Source organism: Mchenga conophoros, linkage group LG9, assembly GCF_057382185.1.
Source record: "Mchenga conophoros isolate Kocher_MC1m ecotype Shallow Benthic linkage group LG9, M_conophoros_male_GT1.1, whole genome shotgun sequence".
NCBI classification, from domain to species: domain Eukaryota; kingdom Metazoa; phylum Chordata; class Actinopteri; order Cichliformes; family Cichlidae; genus Mchenga; species Mchenga conophoros.
Genome location: NC_140534.1, coordinates 17,425,929 through 17,451,038, shown reverse-complemented (window position 1 = coordinate 17,451,038; position 25,110 = coordinate 17,425,929). Strand labels below are relative to the sequence as shown.

Sequence of the window (25,110 nt, the reverse complement as noted above, 5' to 3'; positions counted from 1 at the left end):
ATGAAGTGATGAATCCAAATGTGAAAGTTTTGGTGCAAGTTGTCTTCCAAATGTATAGAGATCAGGAAACAGGTACAACAGCGAGTTTCTACAGCCATCTGTAAAACAAGGTAGAGGCTCTGTCATTGTTTGGGGCTCCACTTCAGCCAGTGGTGTTGGGGATCTTGTCAAAAGAAGAAGTGTACCATCAGAATATGATCTACCATGCAATACATGTCATCTGTAAAGCATCTGATTGGGAAAGCTTCATTTTTCCACATGAAATAACTCTCCCAGTGCAGTAAAAGCATATCAGTCATGGGCTTGAGACTGGTTACGGTAGCAAAATTACAAGAAAACTCACCTAAGAGAGTTCAAGCTGAAAAACTTGTCTGAAATTATTTTAACTTTGTTAATTTAGACTTAAAACTTGACTTGGACTTAATATTTTGAAACACACAGCTATTAGAAACATTAACAACTTGCATTTCTTCCTGCATTTTACTTCAGACGTGGTTCGGACTTGAGTTTAACACTTAAAGCAACGCTAAAGATTACTTGAATTTGTCTTCAGTTGTTCAAGATTAACTCAGACTTGTGCTTTAAAGCTGTAAAACTGCTTTTTCTCAGTTATCACTATTTATTTTCTCTAGGAAAATATAATTAAAAGCCCATGCCCCTGGTTTAATACTCATACGCCACACAACAAGGTTGAATTTCAAAGACTGAACATGCAATTGTAGATGAACTTCAAACATGATATAAAGCCAGCATCCATAGTGTTAAAAACTTCCATTCGAGCCACTTTCATCTGGTTTTTCCTTCCATCTAAAAAGCCACTCCTGTGGTCTGATCAATACCGTTTCAAATTTTTATCAGACAGAGAACAAAACAGACACAGCTATACGCAACCTTCAAAGCTAAGTCCCCTGGATGCATAATGAAAAAAACAAACAAAAACCTAACAAGCCCATCTCTCATTAACATTCCCCCACAGTCACCTTCAACAATGCATCTGCCTTTCTGCGAGTGGCAGCACTCAGTGGGGAGATGGATTTCTCTGTTCTCGTGTTGGAATATTTTAATGTGTCATCAAAGTGGCAGCTCATTCCTGGCACAGCGAAACACTAAGCCAGAGCCAAACACTGGAACAAGAAGTCTGTCTGAGGGATAATATTAGCATACAGCCTCTGTGGTTTGATACGAGAACGAATTCAGACAAGACTTTATTGACTCTGAGGCAGCCTGAATGGCGCAGTGATTGTAGACCTTTGTGCCACTGGCATGAAACAAGAGATTGCAGTATAGGCTGTGGAGGCATGTAGCGTCTGCATGAGTGTGTGTGTTTGAGGGTAGCTTCTTTTCTCCGACTCAAGCAAAGCACCGTGAAAGGTCTTTTACAATTTTCTTTAAATCTTCCTTGGCTTTTCAGGCCTGAAGAGCAACCAAATACAACAACCTCTCTCTCACATTTCAACCTGTTCATGGAAACTGGAAATCAGGTGCAGTCAAAGGTTGACAGTTTGACAGGAGCAAAAGCAAAAGCAGCAGTGTGAAGCGCTTCTTTAATGTAAAGTTAGCTGTTGGAACAGTATCATTTACACTGTACCAAAATTCTCAAAACAGACAGCCACAATATTCTGCCATGGTCTTGCTGCAGCATGACACCACAGACAGTAAACAGATGGACCTAGGCCTCGCAATGCTGGCTTTATTAAAAAACAATCTTTGAACTTTTGGGTGGAGAATTTCACTCACCAAAATCGAAGCATAAAGGTTTTAGATGGCTTGTTCACCAGCTCATATTATTTCTCAGCTCGTTCCATTAAAATACTTCAAAGTTAGCAAGGGCACAAACGCTCACTGGTTAGCAGTCAGGTGAGGCCTGATGGACACTGATCAGTTACAGCTGCATCTGCTATTAATGCCTAGTTGAAGCATGCTAATCCGGTGAAAGCTGTAATGTTCTAGGAGGAAATGGAGCTGATAATGTTAAGATTTTCTTTGGGAGTGACCAGGATGAACAAGATTAGAAATGAGAACATCAGAGGTCCAGCTCAAATTGAAAAAGAATGAGTGGCCTGGTTGAGATGGTTGGGACATGTGCAGAGGAAGACCTCAGAGAAGATTCGTGGTTGTAGTGAAGGAGGACATGCAGACAGTTGGTCTGACAGAAAAAGACAGGATGAGATGGAGGCAGATGATCCACTGTTCTGACCCCTAAAGGAGGCAAATGATTGAAGACATGTTGAATCAACTTGAGAGAAAATGGAATAAAAGGCAGCCAACATCTAAAGAAGAGCTTTGAATGTCTTTCAAAACGTATGGAGAACTATTCCTTAAGACTACTTAAGAAAATCACAAGAAAACATGTCAAAGACAGTTCAGGCTGTGTTGAATAATAAAGGTGGTCACACCAGATACTGAGTTTCAAGTTTTTTTTTAATTGTGCAAACTCTGTTTAAGTATTATATTCTGTCTCTCTACATATGCTTGCACATTTTAATAAATCACAGCAGCTATTCCCCATCTTCCTACCAAAATACAAAGCAACGATGTGTAGTTTGTAAATACAGAAAACAATTAATAGATGGATGCAGAAAGATGGAAGTAGCCTAAAGATGTTGTTTTAGAAATGTAGAAATAAATTCAGTATCTGATTCAGTGCATTAACTAGGAGAGCCAACATGTAGATTGTAGATATCTAAAGATTTATGTGCCATAGCGTGTTCATATAAGAGCTGTCTGTAACCATATAACCACCATCAAACTGTAAAATAAATAAAATAAGATTTATATATGGAAAAGACTCTGACCGCCTTTTCTAGCACGGGGAATAATGATGAAGTCAGTGAAGCGGTTTCTTTAGTGCTGCGGTGGTACTCAGTCTAAGGTCCACAGCATTCAGAATGAAACCATCTCTTGTGTGGTTAAGAGCGTCCACACGCAGCTCTTCACACTCTAGTTCCTCTGAACCACTGTTAGAAAGACAGCTCTTGTACTTTGCTGCACTTTGCTGCACTTTGCCGTCCACAGCCTGTGTGAGTCATTTCCTCTTCAGAGGGTCTGAGCACTTCAGCCGCGGTTCAAAAAACTGCAGCGAGAAGAGAGGCTCCGGCTAAAGCCACAGCACTGGGATCAGTATTTTTAACCACCACAGAGCGGGGAAAACAAACTCCCCACATTAACGCCGCTTGGCTGTTAAACTGAGGATTCAAATCCTGACATCCTCGTTCCTGCTAGTAATTAGGCGTGCGTGTCATTTTATGCTCTCGGTTACTTGGAAAGTGGGGTCACTTTTCACAGAGCCAGACCGTCAGTCACCACCACATGAACTCCTGCCTCCGGCTTTACACCTGTTGTCTGCTGGGAGACAGAAAAAGTGTGAGCAGTGTTAGCAGGCCCGGCCCTGCACCCTGATGGGGATATCTGATCCAGGGGTGGCCAACAGCTGAAAAGTGCTGTCAGCACTGTGACGCCAATCACCCCTTTAGATCTCGCTTGCCCATGATGTGCTATGACTGTAGAGGAATTTGGCAGAAAACAAAATGTGTGAGGAAACTGTAAATTTGAAACTTCTGAGAATGCAACGTGAGAAGATGAATTACTCAACCCTCTGTAAAAAACAAAACAAACATGGTCACCTTGCACATGGTTTACTCCCTTAAATACTAAATTACTCCTGAAAAAGCAGCTGCAGACTCATGCACATAAGTCACCATGGGGCGGTGGTTGTGGTGGGTGGGGGGTGTGCAGTGAATTTAATGGAGGAAAAAAATCAAGATATGAGCTACAGTTGCAGCTATTCACCCCCTGATGACACTGGTGATATATTTCAGAGCTGATGAGAAAAGCAACTTTATTTCAAGTCTCACCACAAAAAGGCAAGAAGAAAAAAAATGCTTGCTGTAGTAATGAGGAGAAATGTTGCAGGGTTAACGCCCACCTTGCAGATTGTGCACTGGGCCAGTTGTCTCACTGTTGAATGATTTCAATTCTGCAACTGAGTAATCTGTGACTGAATAATGCTGGCAGCGCTCCAGCGCAGCTAAATTGAAAAACTTGGGAGTAATTTGGCCCGTGATGAGAAAGAGATATCTACACTGCTGAGTTTCTACGCTGGATTTGTGTTGTTTTATTCATGCTCGAACGCTGATAAAGAGCCAACTGTAAATAAAGGAAGGGGCGCTGAGTCGACTGAAGCTGTCGCAGACAGTTTTCGTTTCTGCACCAGCGAGATGTATTCTTATTTGTTTGGTGAGATTTGAAGGTGATATTTCCCCTTCTTTGCCTTCTTGCTAAAGGTTAGATGAGAAGATTAAATATGTAGCTGAGGTATCAGCTTAGCATGAAAACAGGAAACAGCTAGATATGCTCTGCGCAAAGGTAACTAGAGACCATGCTGCAGAGTGATCCCACCATAGACGATATAAAACAACGACATAGCCACTGTGTTATCACCAGTGTTGGTCAAGTCACTTGAAAAAAGTAATCAGTAACTAATTACTGATTACTTCCCCCAAAAAGTTTAAAAACATGATTTACAACCTTAATAGCAATAGATCTTTCAGCCCAATTCTACTTTTTCTGCATAATCCATCATATAAAATGTAATCAAATGGAAAAAGGTTTTTTCGCTGTAAAAAGAAGTTTTCTTCCCACGCAGTGAACAGCGAACGCTAATGTTTTTGTCACTTTTTACGGAATCAACCTCAAAGTAAGGTCAGTACTTCCACGCTTTAAACGCTGCACGCTCATACTCTCTCCCGCACTTGATATATGATCCATTGATCTGCACACAGCTGTTGTCATGAACGTCGCACTCGCTCACGTCACTGTCATGAGACACTCTCGCAAAAAATCACGGTTTTAGTAACGCAGTAACGCAGTGTGCTTACGGGAAAGTAACAGTAATCTAATTACCTTTTTTGCAATAGTAATCCCTTGCTTTACTTGTTACTTGAAAAAAGTAATCGGATTACAGTAACACATTACTTGTAACTTGTAACGTGTTACTGCCCATCTCTGGTTTTCACCCACTGGTTTGTGAACTACTATTTTGAAGCTTTTCAATTCAGTTTTATTTATATCCTGCCAGTTCACAGCAAGCCATTTAAGTGGTCTTTATAGAGTCTATGATATTAGAGAGAGAACCCCAACAGAAGCACTTGGTGACAGTGGGGAAGAAGAACTCCTCTTTAACAGGAAGAAACCTGCAGTTAACTGCCAGGATATAAGCTTTATTAAAAAGGAACATCTGAAACCAAATCTTAAAAACAGAGATGGTGTCTCCCAAATGTCTCAGGTTTAGCATTTTGAACCCTGTTTTCAGTTAGAAGGGACCATATTTGGAAAAGATGGTGGGCCACTATCAGTTAGTGATATACAGCTGTGTTAGGATGTCCTTGTTTCATATAATTTACCAAACAAAGCTGGAGCTCAGCTTGGACAATTACCACTCAGCAGGCCAGATAATCTATCCATCCATCTCTTTTCTACCATTAATCCGAGTTTGGGTAGAGGAGGCAGCAGTCTAGGCACCTCTTTCAACGCATCGGGGGGGGGGGGGGGCGGATCTATGGATCTCTCTAGTGATTCCTTAGTCTGCCCCAGGACCTCCTCCTCGAAGGACATGCATGAATAACATCACCTTGGAGGAGTCAATGCCATGTACCTCAAGCTAGTTTTGGAAGCTGAAGAGTCTGCAAGGATCTTTGCCCCTTGACTGCCACCCAACCACAAGGCACCAAACTCTCAGAGCCCCTGGTGTGGTTGGTGGGCCTATTAGAAGGCAGATCAGTTTAGCTTCTTTAACCAAGGCCTGGCCCTGCCCTGGTGCTGCTGTCCTGGGCAGGCTAAACTAGATCTTTGATTTAAGGTTGCAATCCACCAAGGGGAGATATCCACTTCATTAGATAATAAATTAAGTTAGATCATCCTGGTCTTTTATCAATTTTTAGAATTATTTCTAACATATATTTATTTCATTTTTTCATTGATCTGGATGCAACATTTTCAGTCTGATAAATACTCATCAAATTGACTTCTTAAACTTGGGTGACTGGAGGGTTCCCCAACCTTATAAACAAGATAGATGCATAACAGTGAGCCACAAGATTGCACATCAACTATTGTGAAACCAACTTATTAATCCCAAGGGCTGTTCACAAAGAACTGGAGAAATGACTGCAATCACAGCACTAAAAGATGGCAAATATTGTACTCTTAGGCCCCTTCTTTGGTTCAGAGGTGGCTGTCTGCCTTTTACAAACCAGTGCTCCTTTCCGTCCAGGATGTGCATATCCTCATCATTGAAAGAGTGGCCACACTTGCTTTAAAGCTTATGGCACACAGTTTTTGTGCTGATGTTAATGCCAGAGGACGTTTAGAACAATCACCTATTCACCAAGACCATTTCTGCTGAGGCTTCAGTGAACAATAGATACATCAACTGAAGGGCCTCATGCATCTGTCAGATCTGTGTCAGGTCTTTGCTGCCCTGCCCCGCCACCCGCTTCTTAAGGAGTTTTAGATATTGTTCATCTGCTGAGCTTATTTTTTAACCCCTGACACATCTTTTGTCCTCCAACTGTCTATTTTCCTCCAATCTTTTAAGGTCACACTGGACTGCTAAGTTATAATCAGTGTTGGGGAGTAACGGAATACATGTACCGCCGTTATGTATTTAAAATACAAAATATGAGTAACTGTATTCCGTTACAGTTACCATTTTAAAAGGTGGTATTCAGAATACAGTTACTTTGTTGAAATGAATGGATTACACAGCTGTATTTTCCTGTTTCATAAGGCTATGAACTCTGTTTTTGGTGTCCATGCTGGTGGAAAACAAACCAAAACGCGCATTAAGAGGCTCTCATGTCACCCCTACTTGCGGCCCACATAATGATGTGAAGAAATATTTTATAAAATGATTCACAAAAATGATTTAATATGAAGACAATAGGCAGAGTGTTACAGGTATAGCCCTAAAGAATGTAGCCTCATGGGCAGTGTAGTCCGTGCTGCAGGGAGAATGGACTGTCATATCATTTATGTGTCTGTGAGCGCAAAGGAGGGAGAAAAGGAGTCGAAAAGTACGAGATGTCACCGACCAGAAACGGGAGATGGAAGCATGTAAATGTATATATACATATATATACATATACAAAGTTGACCCCGACAACAAAGTAAAGCTAGTTTTCGGCTACGAGCCCGACACGGAGCCCGACGTATTAGCCGGAGGTCTCTTTACGGTTTTATGCCTTTACGGTTCGGAGCTGCGGAGCTGTTTTATATCATATAGAATCTCATATAGAATAGTTTTCTATGAGACTGCTGCAAAAAGTGCTTCCCTAATGTCCACCCTACTGTTACTCATTTTATATTAAGATTTAAAAATCTAGTTGCTATTGGTATGGCGAATAACCTTCAGTAAAAAGTAATAAATCACACAGCAATAGTGCATTCATGTAGTTGTAAACAGCATGATAATATATTAAGTAATCCAAAGTATTCCGAATACGTTACTCTCATTGAGTAACGTAATGGAATACGTTACAAAATACATTTTGGGGCATGTATTCTGTAATCTGTAGTGGAATACATTTTAAAAGTAACCTTCCCAACACTGGTTATAATGGATTTTGGCTAATAGTTCTTCAGGAATGGCCTTGTTGGTGCAGAAATGCTATTTTGTGCCTGTGTTGGCCTTTACACTGAAATGGGAACAAATCATGTGTTTTGTGACAGGCACTTTGTTACTGGCAGGCTAAGGATTACAATCTAAAACTGGTTCTTTTATGGAGACACTGGTTCATCCTTTTACGGTCATGATTCATAGGTTTGCATTAAGTTGCTTAGCAAAACAAAAAACAAAAAAGTACAAAAACTGAAATGAGTGAAAAAGTAGCCAATGTCCACAGAAAAACTTTGAAAGACCTTCAGAATTAGTTTAAGCTAACTAATAACCCCAAACAAAAATAAAGTAAGGGCACTGCTTTTTTGGGGGAGGGGGCACAGTACTCCCATCTCACAACTAAAGTGTAAAGAATCACACTTGTGAGAGCTATCAATCTTTCCTTACATGCAACAGAATAAAGTAATGAGTATTTTTGAAAGATCCAAGTCAGTTTTAGTAATTTGACTTAAATTTTAACCCAAAGACTTTATTTAAAACATGGGTAAAACATTGGCGTGGCTGACTTGTATAGCCAGAGCTTAAATATCAAACTACTAATATCCTACATTATTTATGACATTCATATATGTGTAATTTGAACATACTGTTCAGTAAGACTTCCAATGTAAATACCAGTGAAACTGCTTGAGGAATTCAGTGTCACAATTGTTTTAGACCTGATAGTGGGTGCCTAAGTATACCCTTTACATTTCTGACCATGTACAAGTAAACTCGCAGATAAACCAAAGTTAACCTCACTTGTATTATCTGTACAGTTTGGCAACCTTGAAAACACCCACACAGACACACACATATAAAAGAAGGGTCTGAACAAATCACATTTAATGCCCTGGGCTTTATTGTCTTATTTTAGTGAGAGTTTTGTCACATTTTTTTTAGTCTTTTCAGCCTCCAGGTGGGACAAGTAAACCTCAAGGATATATCCTGCCATTGGACTGGGCATTCAGATTCTGACAAAGACGAGAAGCACTACTAAGTAATGCTGCCTTTGTGCCTAACTCTTCATAGAAGAGAGAACATAAAATTCCCCAAAGGAAGGCACCCAATACTTGTGGTTTTTGGCCTTGCAGCCGTCTGGAGATTCTTTTTTCAAAGAAAAAAAAGAAAAGAAAAAAGAAATAAACAAAAAAAAGAACTTGAAGAAAAGGGAAGAGAGGAGAGAACAGATGCTTTCTCACAACTCTCTGCCCCTTCATTAGCATTTTTTGTTATTAAAAACTGGAATGACGAAACACGTACAGCGATTACTGTCCATTCACCTCCCTTATCACCTATGCATGAACAAGTAACAAACAAACAAAAGAATGAAGTCTTTCAATGAACGAAGGCTTACAATCAAGTTTACCACAAGAGAGAGAAAAAAAATACAAAAATAACTGATTTTCTTTTACATAAAAATGTTTGTGGGATAAAACAAATACAAAAACGGGGGACTCCGCTTGCATGAAAATGAAGGACAACCCCATAAAGAACAAATAAAATATAAAAGCAGCATTGATATTCATCAAAACCATCAAAAAAAGAAAAAATACAATAGTGCTTAAATCAGAAGCGGCAGAAGCTTCTGGGAAGAGACTTCATCCCTGTTTTGTTACTTGTAATTGGGATAATGTTAATGGAAGCCCCCTGAAGAGAGGAGTGCCTCTCCATGAGGGAACCACACCACCTCCTCTTCAACCACCTCCTCCACCCACTTCTCCTGGCCTCCAGGTCTGTCTGTATGTATGTCACCACTGATTTTAACACGATCCACAGAGAGAAGCACGGGGAGCCAAAATAAATCTGTGTGTGTGTTTGTAGGGGGGGGTGAGACCTGCTTTGTGTTCACAATATACAAAAATACCCAGGAGTCCGTAGCTACCTAACATTTACTACAGCACAGGAACCAACAAAAGGTACAGTGTACAAATAAAAATCAAAACAAAACAAAAATTAAAAAAACAAAACAAAGAAACTGTAAACACAGCACAATAAATAGATAAAAACAGCAGGCTCCGCACCATGCACATGATGTAATAAAACTCTTCTCTATACAACTCGCACGTCTCTCACACTCGCCACAAGTTACTTGGCTCACTTTTTTTTTTTCCTTTGACTCCCAAGTGCAAAACATCAAAAATGGACAGTTCTGTATTCAAGTAGTATATATACACTGGGTGGTGGGGAGGATATTACAAATATGAAGTTACTGTACAGATACTAACTTTGCCATATTCATAATTTACAGGTGTCAATATTTTACTTTTAACAGTAACAAAAAAAAACCAAAAGGGAAGAAAGAAAAGGTTTAAAAAGTATGAGAGAGATGAGAATTGCGAGCGGCCGCGGCCACACGTCCCGTCTGCGAGTCCGAGTCCTGCCGTCCCTTTTGCATTCCCGATGCTACGATGCACAGCACCTAAAGAGCGGACTCTTTGCTGCACCGCTACTACGTCACCTCCATGGCCACTGTGTTGTCTGCTATATTGTTCAGTGCTGGCTTTTCTTCATCGTGATTTTCCCTGTGGAGACAAAGAAAAACATTAATCCCTGCTGTTCTTCAAACTTTTCTCCCACACACTTTATGTGCCACTTGTGGCTTGCTGGCAGTTATTTTGGTCATATCTGCCAGGTCCAGCTGACTACTTAAACCAGGGATTGTGTCTCGTAATGCAAAAGCTTTAGCGCTTATCTCGAAACAAACATGATATAAAAGTGAATCTGAGACTTCTGCAACACTGACAATCTTACAATAAAGTCTCTTGTGAGCTGTTTTGTACAGTCTGTGTAATATGTGATGACTGAATGAATACATATCAAAATATCTCTTCCTCTATGCATGTTTATGTTTCTTCAATTCAGGTAGGTTTATGTTGTGTCTGGGCAGCTTTGGTTCTGCTGTAAATTAATTAAAGATTGTGACAGTGTGAAGTCAGTCAAAACAACAACAACAAAATGAACAGAACGCAATGCCACAAAGTGTAATGATGCTGAAATCCTTTAACTCTGAAAGGGTGTGTACAGGCAGGATGGAAGGAAGTGATGTGGCAACTACGCCAATAAAACAACAGGGGGAACAAAATATTTTAAAAAAACTTGTAACTCCGACTCGAGTTTTGAACTGAAGCAACGAATAGTGCTGACTGATATTACAAATGTGACCAACTGTCATCTATGTAGTTATCAGCAGCGAGTTTTACTCAGATTGATCCAATATGCAACCTCTGAGTGCCAAATCTGCCTAATATTTCAAGAAGTCTGTCCAGCTGCCTATCTGATGATATTTAGATCAGCAATTGTCATATTTTGGCTAAAGATTCTCTGGGCTCTGTTACCAGTGTTTCCCCAGTCAGTGCTGGGGAAACGCTGGTATTTTCTTGTGTATTGGAGATGACTGGACACGTGTAAGCCTCATTAGTCAATATGCAGTTAAGGCAAGGGGCCTGTTAATGTCACTTCATGTCCTGAACAAAATTAAATTCCCCTGAATGGAAAGTCAAAACCTCTTTCATGGGGGCTAAAAAGAACTGAGCATGAGCATGTAGGGATAAACCCTTACCCTAACCCAGGAGTTCTCAAGCTTTGAGGCACCAACAGATGGGGGATGACAAAAAAAATTGAATGGAGAAAAATTTCTTGGGGAATTAAACATGACATACTACTGCACTGAGGTCTTTTTTTCTTCTTCTTTAAAAAAATAAAAATAAAACTCAGCTTGAGTGAGGAAATAATTTGTTGGGGTGGGGCGTAAAAATGTTTTGCTTCTGAAGCAGAGCATGGCAAAAAAGCTTGAGTTACTGCCCTGACCTAAACCTTCCTTTTCTTCAAGTGTTAGCACTTAATCAGGCTTTTGAAATTGTGTGAAAAAAGACGTTGAACTAAATGTAATCACAAAACTAAAAATGGTTCTCATAAAGATAGCTGGACGTGGTAGTATTTTAATTGATTTTTTTTGGCTTCAACCCAAACCCATACATGACTGCCACAATCTCACACAGTGATCATATTCAACAAGTGTATCTTTCTTTATGGAGGCATGTGGGACATTTGTCCAATGGTTCTTATAGGACACAGCGTAAGTACAGTACATATAACAGAACTTAGCAATTTCATGCTTACTCAGCATTATCCCAGTTCCCTTAAGCTTAACAATAAAGATTAGTAAAAAACAAACTTATATTTACCTGCCACATATTAGAAATGCTGAGCAAAGCCTCACCTGGAGCTCATGTCCATGGATGTTGCTCCAGATACTTTGGGGATCTGCAAGTTGGTGGTGGTGGACAGCTTTAAGGCAGAGGATGGCACATTGCCAAGGGTCCGGGGGATGTGGCGTGCAGCCAGGCTGGCGGCCGACGACACGCCCAGACAGATGTTGTTCCCGAGGAGGACCTGAGTGGTGGCAGGGGTGGCACTGGCAGCGCTGCACCCCAGGAGCCCCAGTGCCGCTGCTGCATGAGCGCCGGGGTTGGAGTTGAGGGAGGTGGGGACGGCATTTGCGGGCGAAGGGGTGGCCGAGTTGGAGGAAGGTTGGAGGAAAGTGGGGGCTGCGGTGGTGGTAGTGTGCGTCATCTGGTTGGTCTGGTGATGGGCTGCTGTTGTGCTGGATAGGTGCAAACCTTTGAAAACACCTGGTGGATGAAGAAAAGGTCTCATGAATGCAAATGATAACAGCTAATGTAGTCAGGCAGCCACACAAACCTGGAGCTATAAAGTTCCCTGTGCAATGACAAAATACCATTTTGGATCAGAGGTGCACCTGCACAATCTAATGCAACCCTAACCAACAGTGCTGCAATAACTTCCATCTCTCTGAAGCTTATGTTAAGTTTGTTGACACTGTCAGAGGTGCTGATGCAACACTATGGTAATTGTGAGGCTGTTGGCAGCGTTATTTTTTGTTGTTGTCGTTTGCTTTTTTTTGGGCTTGTTTTTTCTCCCCAGCCTCTGAGGTGACATGAATGCACAATCTAAACCAAGTATTTCCAAAAATTGAGCCCTAAAGACATTGCTTTAAATTGGTCTCTCCAACTATTATGTATCCTGGAAATTGTCCCTAAGATCTTTGGCTCATGCTCCTTTTAACATAAAGATATATGCACATAGCGACTACATATTTGCGTCACTCACCTGCACCTGGGAGGATCCCATTGACTCCACTCGTGACTACCGGTACTGGGTCCTCTTTGGACTTACAAGCCAGCAGCTGATCCGTGGTGACGAGGGCTGAAGCAGCAAACTGGGCGCTGGCCTGGTCTAATGTCTTGGATATGAGCGCCTGGAAACCAGAGGCATGTAGAAAAAAGAAAATGTGGGTCTGTGCCAAATGCTTGACTCCTGTGTTAAAATGTATGAAACTGCTGAAACAACTGAGCTCAGCACTTTTGCGGCCAAATCAGCTAAGGGCATTAACGCTGCTCGTGGGAATGAGGATGTGTCCCACTTCCTAAGGATGAGGGAAGTGACCTTCAGCTGTAAATCAGTGGGAGAAGTCTGGCTCATTTAGTTTGACTACTTGGCCAGAAAAGCACATTTTAAATGTGCCACTTGGTTGCAGAGAATGACACAAGTGTTGAGAATCATCCCAGCAATTCTGGACAGAATATTACACTTCTGTGGTAATACCACCTCCTCCTAATCCCGTTGCCTTCTTAATACTGGACAGCTACCCGAGTCTACTACAATAAAAAGGTACAGAAAGGGTACACACTGACCTGTGTGTTGGTAGTTGTAGGAACAATGTTGGCTTGTTGCTGCTGCTGTTCGCTCTGCTCCAGCTGCTGTTTCTGCATGAGGGCCAGCTGCTCCTGGTGCTGCTGGTACTGCTCAGCCGTGAACACTGTGTGAGAGAAAAGGCAAGGGTGAAAAACAGGATGGGGGAAATGCGCTTTTTCGCTTCAACATTCCTTGGATTGGCTTCTACACAGCAGTAAAGACTGCAGGACTGTTAAGGGTGTGTGTTTATGCTCCAGCTGTCAGCAAGCAGATTATGGTTGTTAAATCAATTCCCAGATAAAAATTGATCCTGAAAATGCTTACTATTGGATTATTTACTCATTTGTGACAGTATTGATACCAACAGTGCTGTCTTTGCCTCCTCCAGCTTACACACAACTTCAGCTAACACTGCTGCCGACAGGCAGGCACACAGTCCCCCTTCACTAGCAACTGCAGTAGTTCACCTTTACAATGCTAAACAACACAAGAGGTCACTACTCCTGTTTCAACTCCTTTTAATGAACACTTATCCATAATATTAACCCTGGCTGGTGCATACATACAAGGTAGCCACTTTTAGCAGCTACCCAACAGTAACACACCCAGCTTCTGGGAGTCACAAGCTAGTGTACTCCTGGTGCCTGTTAAAGGCTCAGATAATTAGCAGAGCTGCGACAGGAAGCTCATCTGGCATAAAAATCAGTGACAAATTAAACATGTGGATTAATGTGCTCTGTCAGCCTTTGTGGAAATAATTTGTTATGATAGCAGCAAGCAGATAAAGCAAATTTAAAACAGCTAACTATAGGTGCTATGCAGCAAGAGCCATCAGTTTGTCCATTTGTAAAGTTAATAGATGGTTAATTTAGCAGCATACCATAGTTTTATTTAAAGACTGTGGTTTCTCTTAAAGTCCCAGATTAAAGCTGTGAAATTTCTAGCATCAGTCAGAAAAAGGGGCTACCAATAACGGTCCTTTACCAAGCCACTTCATCAACATGCTTAAAGATGAAGAAAGCTAATCTTTTCAGCTGCTTCCAACGACCAACACGTTGTTTTACATAGAAATGAAGGTGCTGAAGTAAGAACAAGCTGAAACAACACATTTCTAAGCAGATGTTGGGTTTAGCGTAAATTTTTAATCTGGCTGATTTCTTTGGCTGCTGATAGCCTGCAGGCATGTCAAAAGAGGGAAATAGTGTTTGGTTTACTACATTAAAAAAAAAAAAATCTTTAGATACTTCATATAACATTATTAATAAAGTAACTAAAACATGATTCCATATTGTTACAATTCAAGCTACTCCCGCCTTTTACATATACATGCAGCATTTATTTATTTCAAAATCATTCAAGAATGATTGTTAATACAAGCAGTTACAGACAACTTGGCTTTCTGCAGATGTATATAAAATGTAGTTCCTTTGGGGGGCTTTTAGAGAGAACAATCCAAAGGTTTGGTTGGTGTAGGCGTCTTGCCACAGGGTACAGAAAAATGTATAATAAGCTAGAAAGACCAGTTTGAAGGCCTCTCAAACACAGTCACACAGTGGTTTATGCTCAGGGGGCATGACTGTACATTTCAAACCTGTATATGCACAGTGATATAAGGTTCATGCTAGCAGGGCTTGTGGCCACTTCGTGAGCTTGCACATGTTGGAGAGCTCAACAGTGTACGACACTGCACTGTGACCAAGAAGGTGTCAAGCTAGGACAAGAATAACAATAGCAAACAGGGACATATTTCATGTTTTCATACATAGTTTGTTTTACACTGTATTGTAAACAGTAGAGCAGGGCGATATGGCCAAAAATATTTATCACGATATATATTTGAAAATTTGCGATAACGATATAACTGACGATATAATTGATGCGAGACAAAATGCAACTCCACAACATTACTAGCGCAAAAAGACAAACTTCCATTTATTTTCACTTAAACAAGAAGCTGGTTTTTATGTACATTAAAGCTTTATAAAAATGTAACAGTGCAAATGCAAATTCCTTGCTGAAAGTTTAACCAAAAGGCATTTCCAGTAGAAATGGGCTGACATATACTGAGCATAACCATGTATAATATCCACTGAAATTAAAAAGGTGCTTTGCAACATTAAACTGTAGTGTGCAGTACGTATTTTTCGGACCATAAGGTGCACGGGATTATAAGGCACATTAAGCGAAACAAAGCAGTCAGATAAATCAAACTTTATTAAACTCATTCTTCTTGCTTCCTCCACTTCTGTACCATTGATTCATTAATGTTGAATTCTCTGGCAGCTGATCTATTCCCATGTTGTTGCAGTATATTAATGACTAACCTTGTATTGTGGATGGATTATCTCAGTTGTTCTCCTGACTGAAGTTTGGTCCGTTTACAGCATCCTGCCATGCGATTGCATTTGTCTCTAACTATCAGGAACCTTAACGTTAACTTTTATAAGTGGAAAAGTGTTAGTGTTCGTCCTCCAGCTTCACTGTTTATGTTATGCTAACATAGCTGTGTCGCTAGTGATCACGTAGCACATCATTATATATCAGCTAGCCCAACTTCAGTAACCCCACAAACGTCACTGCTTTTTAGTTTTCTGTCTTCATTTATGTTGGAAGTGATAGCAGAGCTGTACGTTTTAATTTTTTCAGATATCTCTCAGTCAGAACGTGCTATATCATGCTTAGGTAACTAGCGAAACTAGCGAGCTAACTTCCGCTAGCTTCCTGCTAACTTCTAACTCCGTTAAATGTAATAAATTTTGTTTTCATGGATGCCTGGAAGTTAAACTTCATAGTTACACCTGGTAAAGCAGCAATGCTGATCGTTTTATTAAAGATGAAAGAATTTAGACAGTTTTTAACTCTCAGTGATGCTGCAGTGTTCGTTTGACCTGAAAAAGACGGAGTTTAGGACCCAGATTACTCCCAGATTTAAGAGCATCTTAGTCCGACAAACACGGCAATAACGACGGCCGCTTGCATGTTCTGCAAAAAAAATGTGCTTTGTCGTGTATCTGACGGACAAACACCAAACCAGTTCCACATCACTGAAGTTGCACCATTTTTACAAACCAATTCTGGTTCATCTGTTTCACTCAACAATCGGCCATGTGCGTATGAAAACAAAGGCACTGCGCATGCGCGTTTTACTCATATTCTATCGCGATATTTCATTTTCCTATCGTTGCCTAACATTATACTGGTATTACCGTGAACGGTATAATATGGCCCAGCCCTAGTAAACAGCAAAATCTCTATTCATGTTTAAACTATGGCTCAATGATTTGAAAGAATGAGCTCAAATGCTTAATAAGAGAAGACAACCCCCCCCCCCCAAAAAAAATGTAGTTTACAGTTATTATCTGAAGCTAAATAGCTTCTCAGATATCCACCAATTACAGGCTATCCAATTACATGACTGCCACCTCATGACTCCATGCTGTGGACATGCACACAATCAACATCATTTCATTTCAAGTTTTTCAAAGGTGGCAGCAAAGGCTGGGCAAAAAATACATTTTAATTAAAAATAAGATTTTGTTTTTGAATAATTGAAAAAAAAAAAAAAAAAAAAAAAAAAAAAAAAAAAAAAAAGCTGAATTTTTGGTATAAATGTTCACTACTTGCTTTTAGGAAGTTTGTCCTATAAAATAGTGTGTCTTTGCCCCTCTCTGAAAACCCTAACTCAACTATTTAGTTAATTTTGGGTCAATAAAATGATTCATAGATCAGCTAGACCATAGGTGTCAAACTCTGGCCAAATTTGGCCCGCAGCCTAATTACATTTGGCCCGCAAAGCCATACCAAATTACTATTAGAGCTGGCCTACTGGTATTATACAGCTAATATATATATTGTTTAGTATTAAGCTTTGCTTGTTCCATATTCAGTTTTTCAGCAAAATGTGTTTGAGTCCATAAGAAAAGATTCATTCTTATATCTGGAGGAATAAATATATTTCAATAAATATTAACATTAGCCCGTGACTTTGTTCCAGTTTTGAATTTTGGCCCACTGTGTATTTGAGTTTGACACCCCTGAGCTAGACTAACAGGTGCCCTCATGCCCTTGCTTGGTCAGGAACCAGCTCCTTACCAGATAACCTTGTGCGCCCCACCTCCCCAACGTCTGTATTTTATCCATTTATTTCACTCTCCCTTAACCACTCATCCTACTCAGGGTCACAAAGAAGCTGGAGCCTATCCCAGTCACAGGGTGAGGGAGGCTACACCCTGCAGGGGATACCAGACTTATTTTAAATTAAAATTATATTTAAAATATAAAGAAATTTGGTTCTTTCTTTATTTACTAAAGGGACAGCCACAGTAGATGGATCCACATGTTTAGTTTGGCACAGATTTTACACTGGATGACCTTTCTGACGCAACACTCCCATTTATCCGGGCTTTTGACCGACAATATGAGCACACAAGCCCCATGAATTTGTGTCTCCTCTTAAACTGAGGATTTTTTGCAATGTATGATGCTTAATGTCTGAACAAATCTGCTTGGGCCAAATTCTTACATGTCAGCTCATTCTGACACAGCTGCCAGACAACCACTTATTTCCTACACCAAAGTATTGCAGGACTGCACTGCTCCTCACAGCTTTCAGCTGACTAAACTTTACATGTTGCTTATCTAAAATGTCCCATCACAGAGAGAGGTGGAGTATCTGTCTGAGTTGACCGTACTTGTTTACAGCATCCTTTACAGATATAAGCACTGTCAGGAGCTGTGAGGGCTGAACAGCAAAACAGTGAACTGGTGATAGTGAGTAAGTAACCTGGCAGTCTCATTGCTTTCCTTTTTTGTAAAGGCAGACGAAATGTTGAGAAGACATGGAGGAAAAATTGGTTTCATCTGTGCTTAATTTTTGTCGTTACACAATAAAATCAATAAGAGTTTCCTCTTTAACTTGCCAGTACTGTCAAACAAATAAGTGTAAACTAAGTCAAGCCAGGCTTCTGGTAAATTCATATCCTCTTTAACCCTTTAAGACCTACCATAGAACCAAGTCCGCCAGAGCTTATATTATATTTTTACATGCTGTGTAGCCATTTTTGGGAGCATTTCAAGTTGCTATACATCAATACAACCATTATAGCCCAAACTTTAATAATATGTATGTATTAGGTGCATAGTAATTACATAAATTGCAAAAAAGTGCAATAAACTACAAAAAAAATTGAAAATCGTTTTTGTTTTTTTAACATATATTTCTAGTTAGAGAAATTTAAGAGGCTCATCCCTCAAAACTGTAAATACAAAAAAGTTGCACAAACTAGTTTCCCACCACAGGAAATTTATTTTGAGTGTCTTCATAGTTTTATTTTTGAAATACACCAATTTTTATATACTGCAGGAAAAACGAAAATAAATATTATAGTGCAAATTTGCAAAATAACAGCATATGCATCAAAATAAACTATTTCCAGCAGTGCAATATGAGTCCTAAGCATCCCAGAAACGACACAGAAAGTCATAAACTCAAACATAACTTTTTAAAACACAAGTATAGGCTCATAAGGCCCCGATCGTAAAAAAACTACATTTCCGCAAAATGACGTCACTTCCGGTTTCGGGCAGGTCATGCGGTCATGTGATAGTTAGTGCTGATGGACGTAGGAAGTGTTACAAACAGCTGATCGGATCGGCGAAGCGTGTTTCTGGAATATCATGTTTTTGTTGCTGCAAGTGATTTTTATGCAGTTTTTGCAAAGCTATATGTGGAAGGAAACTGTGACCTAGGACAAGCTGATAGCATAAGATGTAAGTACAACTCCTCCGGTTTCATATGCAAAAAAAATTATTGCACTAGCTTACGTGGTTGCAGTGCTACCGGGATTTAAAAATAGTTACGCAAAATGGAGCGTGCCCGCTCCGATCGCCTGTAAAGGGTTAAATTGTTACCCAGTCTCTGAAATCACCACCCTGTTTTCCTATCTCCAGCATTGATTCACTTCACAGGATATTCCAAATCTGTTTAGAAAAAGCCATGTTCTAAGTGAATCCCCCAAGCTAGGGGAACATATCATTTTATGTATGAAAAGGAAAGGGGGAACGAAAGTACAAAGTTTGTGATTTTACTAGGCATGAGCAGCGCAATCTACCTTTAAGGTGCCTCATCAAAAAATGTTACACAGGTCACATCCCAAAATAAATGCCAACTAACACCATTATTGTTGCATTATGCGTGGATAAACCTAACTGCACTGCTCCATGTGCAACCCAGAAAAACAATTCTGCAGGATGTGTTTTTGTAAACACAAGATGAGCTGAAAACTGACAAAATCAAGAAGCAATAAGAAAACAATCATAAAGTACAGCACGGTGCTCTACAAACCCCACTCCAAACAAGTCTCCAGATTCTTAGAAGATGACTGAACACCCATAATTAAAGCAGCTGTAAAATTAACTGAAAACAAAACTGTATTTCTTCATGTGTGTGTGTGTGTGTGTGTGTGTGTAAGTAAAATACAAAATGATGTGTTTATAGTTGTGACATGGAGCTAGCAGTGGCTGCACACTCCTGATGCCATAATAAACTTCGTTTGAGCACAGAATGCGTTTATAGAACTGTTGGGACATAGCGTAAAACTTCAAAACACTTAAAAAAGAAAAAAAAAAAAAAGTTTGATCATTGGCAAAAAAAACCAACCAAACAAAAAAATCAATAGCAACATTGTGTAATGCACACCAAAAGACAAAAAATTAATAAATCTCTGGATGCAGCAGCCAAAGCTGGAAACTAACGCAGGTTTTGTAGTGAAAAATCTATTCCTGGACCTCTCTGAAAACCACTGTCAGTGAACACAGTGGATCACTGAACGCAACTGAAATGTTTACCATGCAAAGAAAAACAAAGCATAGATGTACAACAGTCTCCAATAGGCCCTAGTTCATTTTAAGTAAGACTAAGGTTTAAAAAGGAAAACTGTCTGCATAAAAACTGGACACTGAATGGCCCACGAGATCTGTTATTATTCCACAGTCCAAAATTTCAGTAATGAAGTTACATGACAGCATAGCACTGTATCTACACCAGCATTTGATAACACTCTGCTTTCAAAACTAGAAGAATTGGTTTTCTCATTTCAGCGCCCTCCAAGCAAGCACTGTTTAAAGATGAGGTGATCCTCAGTGGTACCAAGGCTCCAAAACCAACATTTTACTGTTTTTTAAAAAATTTGATGCCAGCAACACATTTCCGAAAACAAAATTTGCCTGTACATTTTATGTGCTGGCCTATTTCCAATTAAAGATTGTCTTACAAATGTATATTTTACTCAGATGAACCAATTTCTTCGAACACACAATTCAGTGTTTTACCATCTTCCACTCAGAGCTATGACAATAAACACAAAGTGAAAACAGCCTTCCCAGAGAGTCCCACATTTGGGATTTAAACCTTTCAGTATACTTTTTTTATAGCCATGTAGACAACTAATGTTATTTAACTGGATGCGTAGGGACACTTGTGACTGAGTAATGTAAACCTATCCCTAAAAAATAATAACCAGCATGGTAGAATAAACAAGTGACTTACCATTTACAGGAGTGGTGGCTGGCCCAATGCGATTCTGGGCGCTGGCTCCTCCAGACAGGGTTCGGTTTAGTCCCGACACAGTCCAGCTAAAATCCCTAAATCCTCTGCGTGACAAATCTCCACCCAAAGGGTGATGAGATAGCGTCCGTGGTCTGAAGTGCCTCCAGCGGCAAGATTTAATGTTCAAAAGAATCTGGCTGAGGTCCTTCGGTTTTAATGACGACAGGGGTGATGAAGATGGGGGAAGGTGGAAGGAGCTGGCTGGGTCCGAGGTATTGGTTTCTGAGGTACTGGCGTTGGAGATGTGGAGCGGAGAGCTTGGAAGTGGTGAGGCGAGTGGTTCGGGCTCTGGGTCAGAGTCCAGGCTCTGGCAGATGTTGTCTACATCTGTGTGCGCTCTGTCCAACAAGATCCTAAAACATCAACATGTTACGTGAGCTTTTTACTACCAGTCATTAAAGGTCTGTTTACATGAAAAACATGCTTTAGTCATTAACAGCACAACATCAAGGTCCTACGATAATGACTGCACTGAGTGAAGCATTTCCCTGTGAAACAATAAAAATGTTCACTGGAGAGGACCTCATATAGTGGGCTATTTCATGAGAAAAACAGAATACTTTTGTAATGACATAAGTCTAGCTTATTACTTCATAGGTTCAGCTGGGTAATATTTAGCAAAAAATGAGACAACTGCTGTTAGAAGTACAGCCTTATCACTCAAACTGCAAGGCCATGTTCTAGCCCTAGTAAAAAACATACAGAGACATTTTAAGATGTTATAATATTTAAAATTGTGCTTGAAATGTCAGAAAACAACCCAAAACATAATGCACTGAAGCACAGTACTACAATTTATACGTATGTCTTACAGGTTTTAGTTAAGAGTTTATTTTTTTAAATAACACTTTATTTGAAGTTTAAGACCAACTTGCAGTTAAAATACACATTAAAACTGAACATAATCAAATCAGTTCTTTGTGTTTTTAATGTATAGTTAAAAAGTGAATGAAAACATTTGAGACCATTCCAACTTTAAAACAATTTAACACCTTTAAAGAGTGTTTGTTACAAAATATCTTCTTAAAAAAAACAAAACTTTATCAACCTACACACATCCTCTTAAACAAAACAAGGCAAACAACTGAACCGTCACTGACATTACAAACCCCACAGCCACACTATTGTTAACCCACTTTCCATGCTTCCTAACACGATCAAGCATTACCATAGTACATTATACTGAAAAGATGTTTCAATTCAGAGCTAGAGGAATCCTTCAATCTCCCTTGGGGAAGTTGATAAGGTCACTGCAGACACAAACAGAACATTGCTTATCTCATGTGTGCCCGGGGAGCAGATACTGTGTGACCCTCGTTTGGTCTCTTTCACACCTGGCACTGAGGAAGCTGCTACCCAGCTCGGTGTATTTAACTGTCTGTGTAAATACTGAGGAGATATCAGAAAAGGCTGCAGGGCACATTTAAGTTTTGTTTTTTAAACTAAACACATGCTACAGTGACAGGTAAATCCTAAAATGGGACTGTCATGTTCATTTCACCTGCCAGCTTGATATTTATAATAAAATGTGCCTGCCAAACGGTCGCTGGTAACCTGCCAAAGAGTTGGAATGGTAAACAACCTTGGCAGTGACAGCTAACACTTGGCTCAATTTCCTCTGCTCCATTTGATACTGGCAACATTCCTAAACACATTTCATATTTAATTTCTCCAGAATTTGGAGAAGTTGGTACATCATGAAAACCATGAATAGTAATACCTTCGTGTCACCCTTATTGTTCTTCATGTCAGCAACAAGGGATGAAGTGCTTCGCAAAAAAAATTAAAGAAATAACACTGTTTTTTCTTTTTTGTTAGAGTGGGGTGGGGCGGGTTGATTTACCCAAATGATCAACACATGCATGACCCTCAAAGGCTCTGTAACAAACAGCCAGACTGAACTCACCTGCCGCCTCTGGCCACACGGCGCCTTGACAAACCTATGCAGCGCCTTGGGATGTTCAGCGAGGTCAGACAGTAGCGGAAGCGTGGATCGCCGAGCCCACCATCTGACGGGCTTACCCAGGGCCAGCTGCCACTCTCGTCTGGACGATACTGAGGGAAGATAAAGGGGGAAAAAAACAAAAAACGATTAGATCTGAGAACAAACAGAAGTTGAAAATAAAACAGGTGATTTCATTATTGCATTGTTCTGTCCAGTAGAGTGTGGAAGAAAGAGCAGCCAGACTGGCCAGCCTGCTGTTGGCACTATAAATAGAAGCACGGGAGTCACAGGAGGGCACTCACAGCGTAGTACTGACAGCCGGCCTTCCTCCTGAACGCATAGCAGCCATCTGGGTCATTCTCTTCTTCTGCCTCTGAGGAACCTGAATGAATCTACACGACACAAAAAATGTAAGTAAAGGAAAAGCTAGGAACTTCAATTCATGCCCTCCTAAAGGGAAAATAAGAAATGTATTACTAGCCAAACATGGTTTTTACAGATTGAGCACACAATATCACTGCTTTCAACTTCTGTTCCATGTTTGTTCATGTATAATATTAGTCTCTGTAAAAATCCCACTGAAATTGCATCACAACCGAAGGGCTGGAACCAAATGTTACCTGTGAGAATGGTTCTTCATCTGAGCTGGGGAAATCATACTGGTTAAGGTCCTTGGGATTGAACACAGGGGGCCCTGAATGTTGAGGCGCTGACATAGGCAGGATTTTGGGTTTCTTTTCATATTTCCTTTTGGTTCGAACTGCCTCCGTCTTCTCAGGCTGTGAAGAAGGAAAGGAAATGAAAACATGTTTATACTGCAGTCTGTGTAATCAAGAACACTTTTTCATACGCGACACAATACTGCTGGCGGCAATTGAGTGTTGGTGGTCTATGCACAGGCACCTAGAGTGTGTGCAGAAACAACAGCAAGTAAAGAGAGGCATTGATATGCAGATGGTGGCACGTGCCAGATGCCGCTGCCTAGCCAGATGGCTGTCCTCCCCCTCCCTCCCAAATCTACCCCGTGCCACCTTTCACCCCCAAACTTCCCCAGTGGGACAACCCCTCCCTGTCTGAACACGATCCAACTTCTGCTAGGATTAGTAGGATTTCATTCAGTCCTTACACTCTGGGGACAAAGCAAACAGAGAGGCAGGGAGGCTACAGTGAAGAACGGCTGTGCCTAATCACTGTAAAAAATAAGGGTTGGAGTGACGAGGGAGGAGGGGTAGAGTTAAACTGAAAATGAACGTGTGTAAATAAAAGCAAAAGGTCAGCCAGCTGGTAAAGGGGAAGAGGAGGAGGCAGAAGATAAAAGAAGGGGAAATGGGTGTCTCATTGCAGGGCAAGGGGAGAGCTGGTGGACACTGGAGCTAATGAAGTTCCGATGACACCGAGGTCACAACTGTGCAAAGTAATTAAGTGCTATAATATGTAAACAAAGGGACGTTTAGCTTTATATCATTACATTTAACGGATAAAACACTGTCCAACATTTGCTCCTGTGTGTTGTTAAGAACTGTTATACTATAATAAACTTAAGTACAAATTTGCAGTTTCTTATCCATAAGGGAAATTATTTTTAATAATTTAGACCTAGTTGTCATTTCAAACCATGCACCCTTTCAGAATGAAAATGCCAAGGTCTGATATGACTCAGTGTGCCAATACAGAGTACAGCATTAAGCAGCTTGAGTGAATTGACTCAACTAAAGGACGAATTCAAAGTCAATACAATTTCCCGTAGTTTGCTCCTCATTCTGTATACACACACACACACACACACACACACACACACACACACACACACGATGAACATGTCCTTACTTTCTTGTAGTCCTTCATGTCCAAGTGGTCCTGATGTCTGTACTGGTTACTGCTGGACAGGGGAATGATGGGGATGGTGTAAACAGGCTTCACCAGAGCCCGCTGTGCCAGTGCTTCTGCCATCACCTCACTACCAAAGTCTGGCAACACATTCCTGGTGGACACAGAGAGAAAGGCAAAATATGAGGAAAATCAAAGCAAAGAAGTTAACATTTTTAGTAGGGGTGCAACGATACACTAAATTCACGGTTCGGTTCGATACTTTGGTGTCACGGTTCGATATTTTTTCGATACAAAAAATGTTGATGCCTTTTTAATTTGTAATTTATTAAAATTATAAATATATATTTTAACTCAAAA

At 40.3% G+C, this 25,110-nt stretch overlaps 1 protein-coding gene across 3 annotated transcripts in view; it reads right to left on the bottom strand.

The window, feature by feature from the left end:
• Positions 1–8,496: 8,496 nt before the first annotated feature.
• Positions 8,497–25,110, bottom strand: part of LOC146567103 (enhancer of polycomb homolog 1-like) — a 41,901-nt gene continuing 25,287 nt past the window's right edge. For 2 of the 3 annotated variants that reach the window (XM_085286708.1, XM_085286706.1), the window contains 9 exons: positions 24,751–24,904; positions 23,544–23,702; positions 23,226–23,315; positions 22,885–23,033; positions 20,919–21,331; positions 13,372–13,496; positions 12,788–12,935; positions 11,877–12,288; positions 8,497–10,179 (listed from right to left, as the gene is read on the bottom strand). In XM_085286708.1, the coding sequence (XP_085142834.1) occupies positions 10,107–10,179; positions 11,877–12,288; positions 12,788–12,935; positions 13,372–13,496; positions 20,919–21,331; positions 22,885–23,033; positions 23,226–23,315; positions 23,544–23,702; positions 24,751–24,904 (1,723 nt within the window). In that variant the 3' untranslated portion in view covers positions 8,497–10,106. Of the gene's footprint in view, positions 10,180–11,841; positions 12,289–12,787; positions 12,936–13,371; positions 13,497–20,918; positions 21,332–22,884; positions 23,034–23,225; positions 23,316–23,543; positions 23,703–24,750; positions 24,905–25,110 lie in introns of all 3 variants that reach the window. The other variant, XM_085286707.1, reaches the window with a different exon arrangement.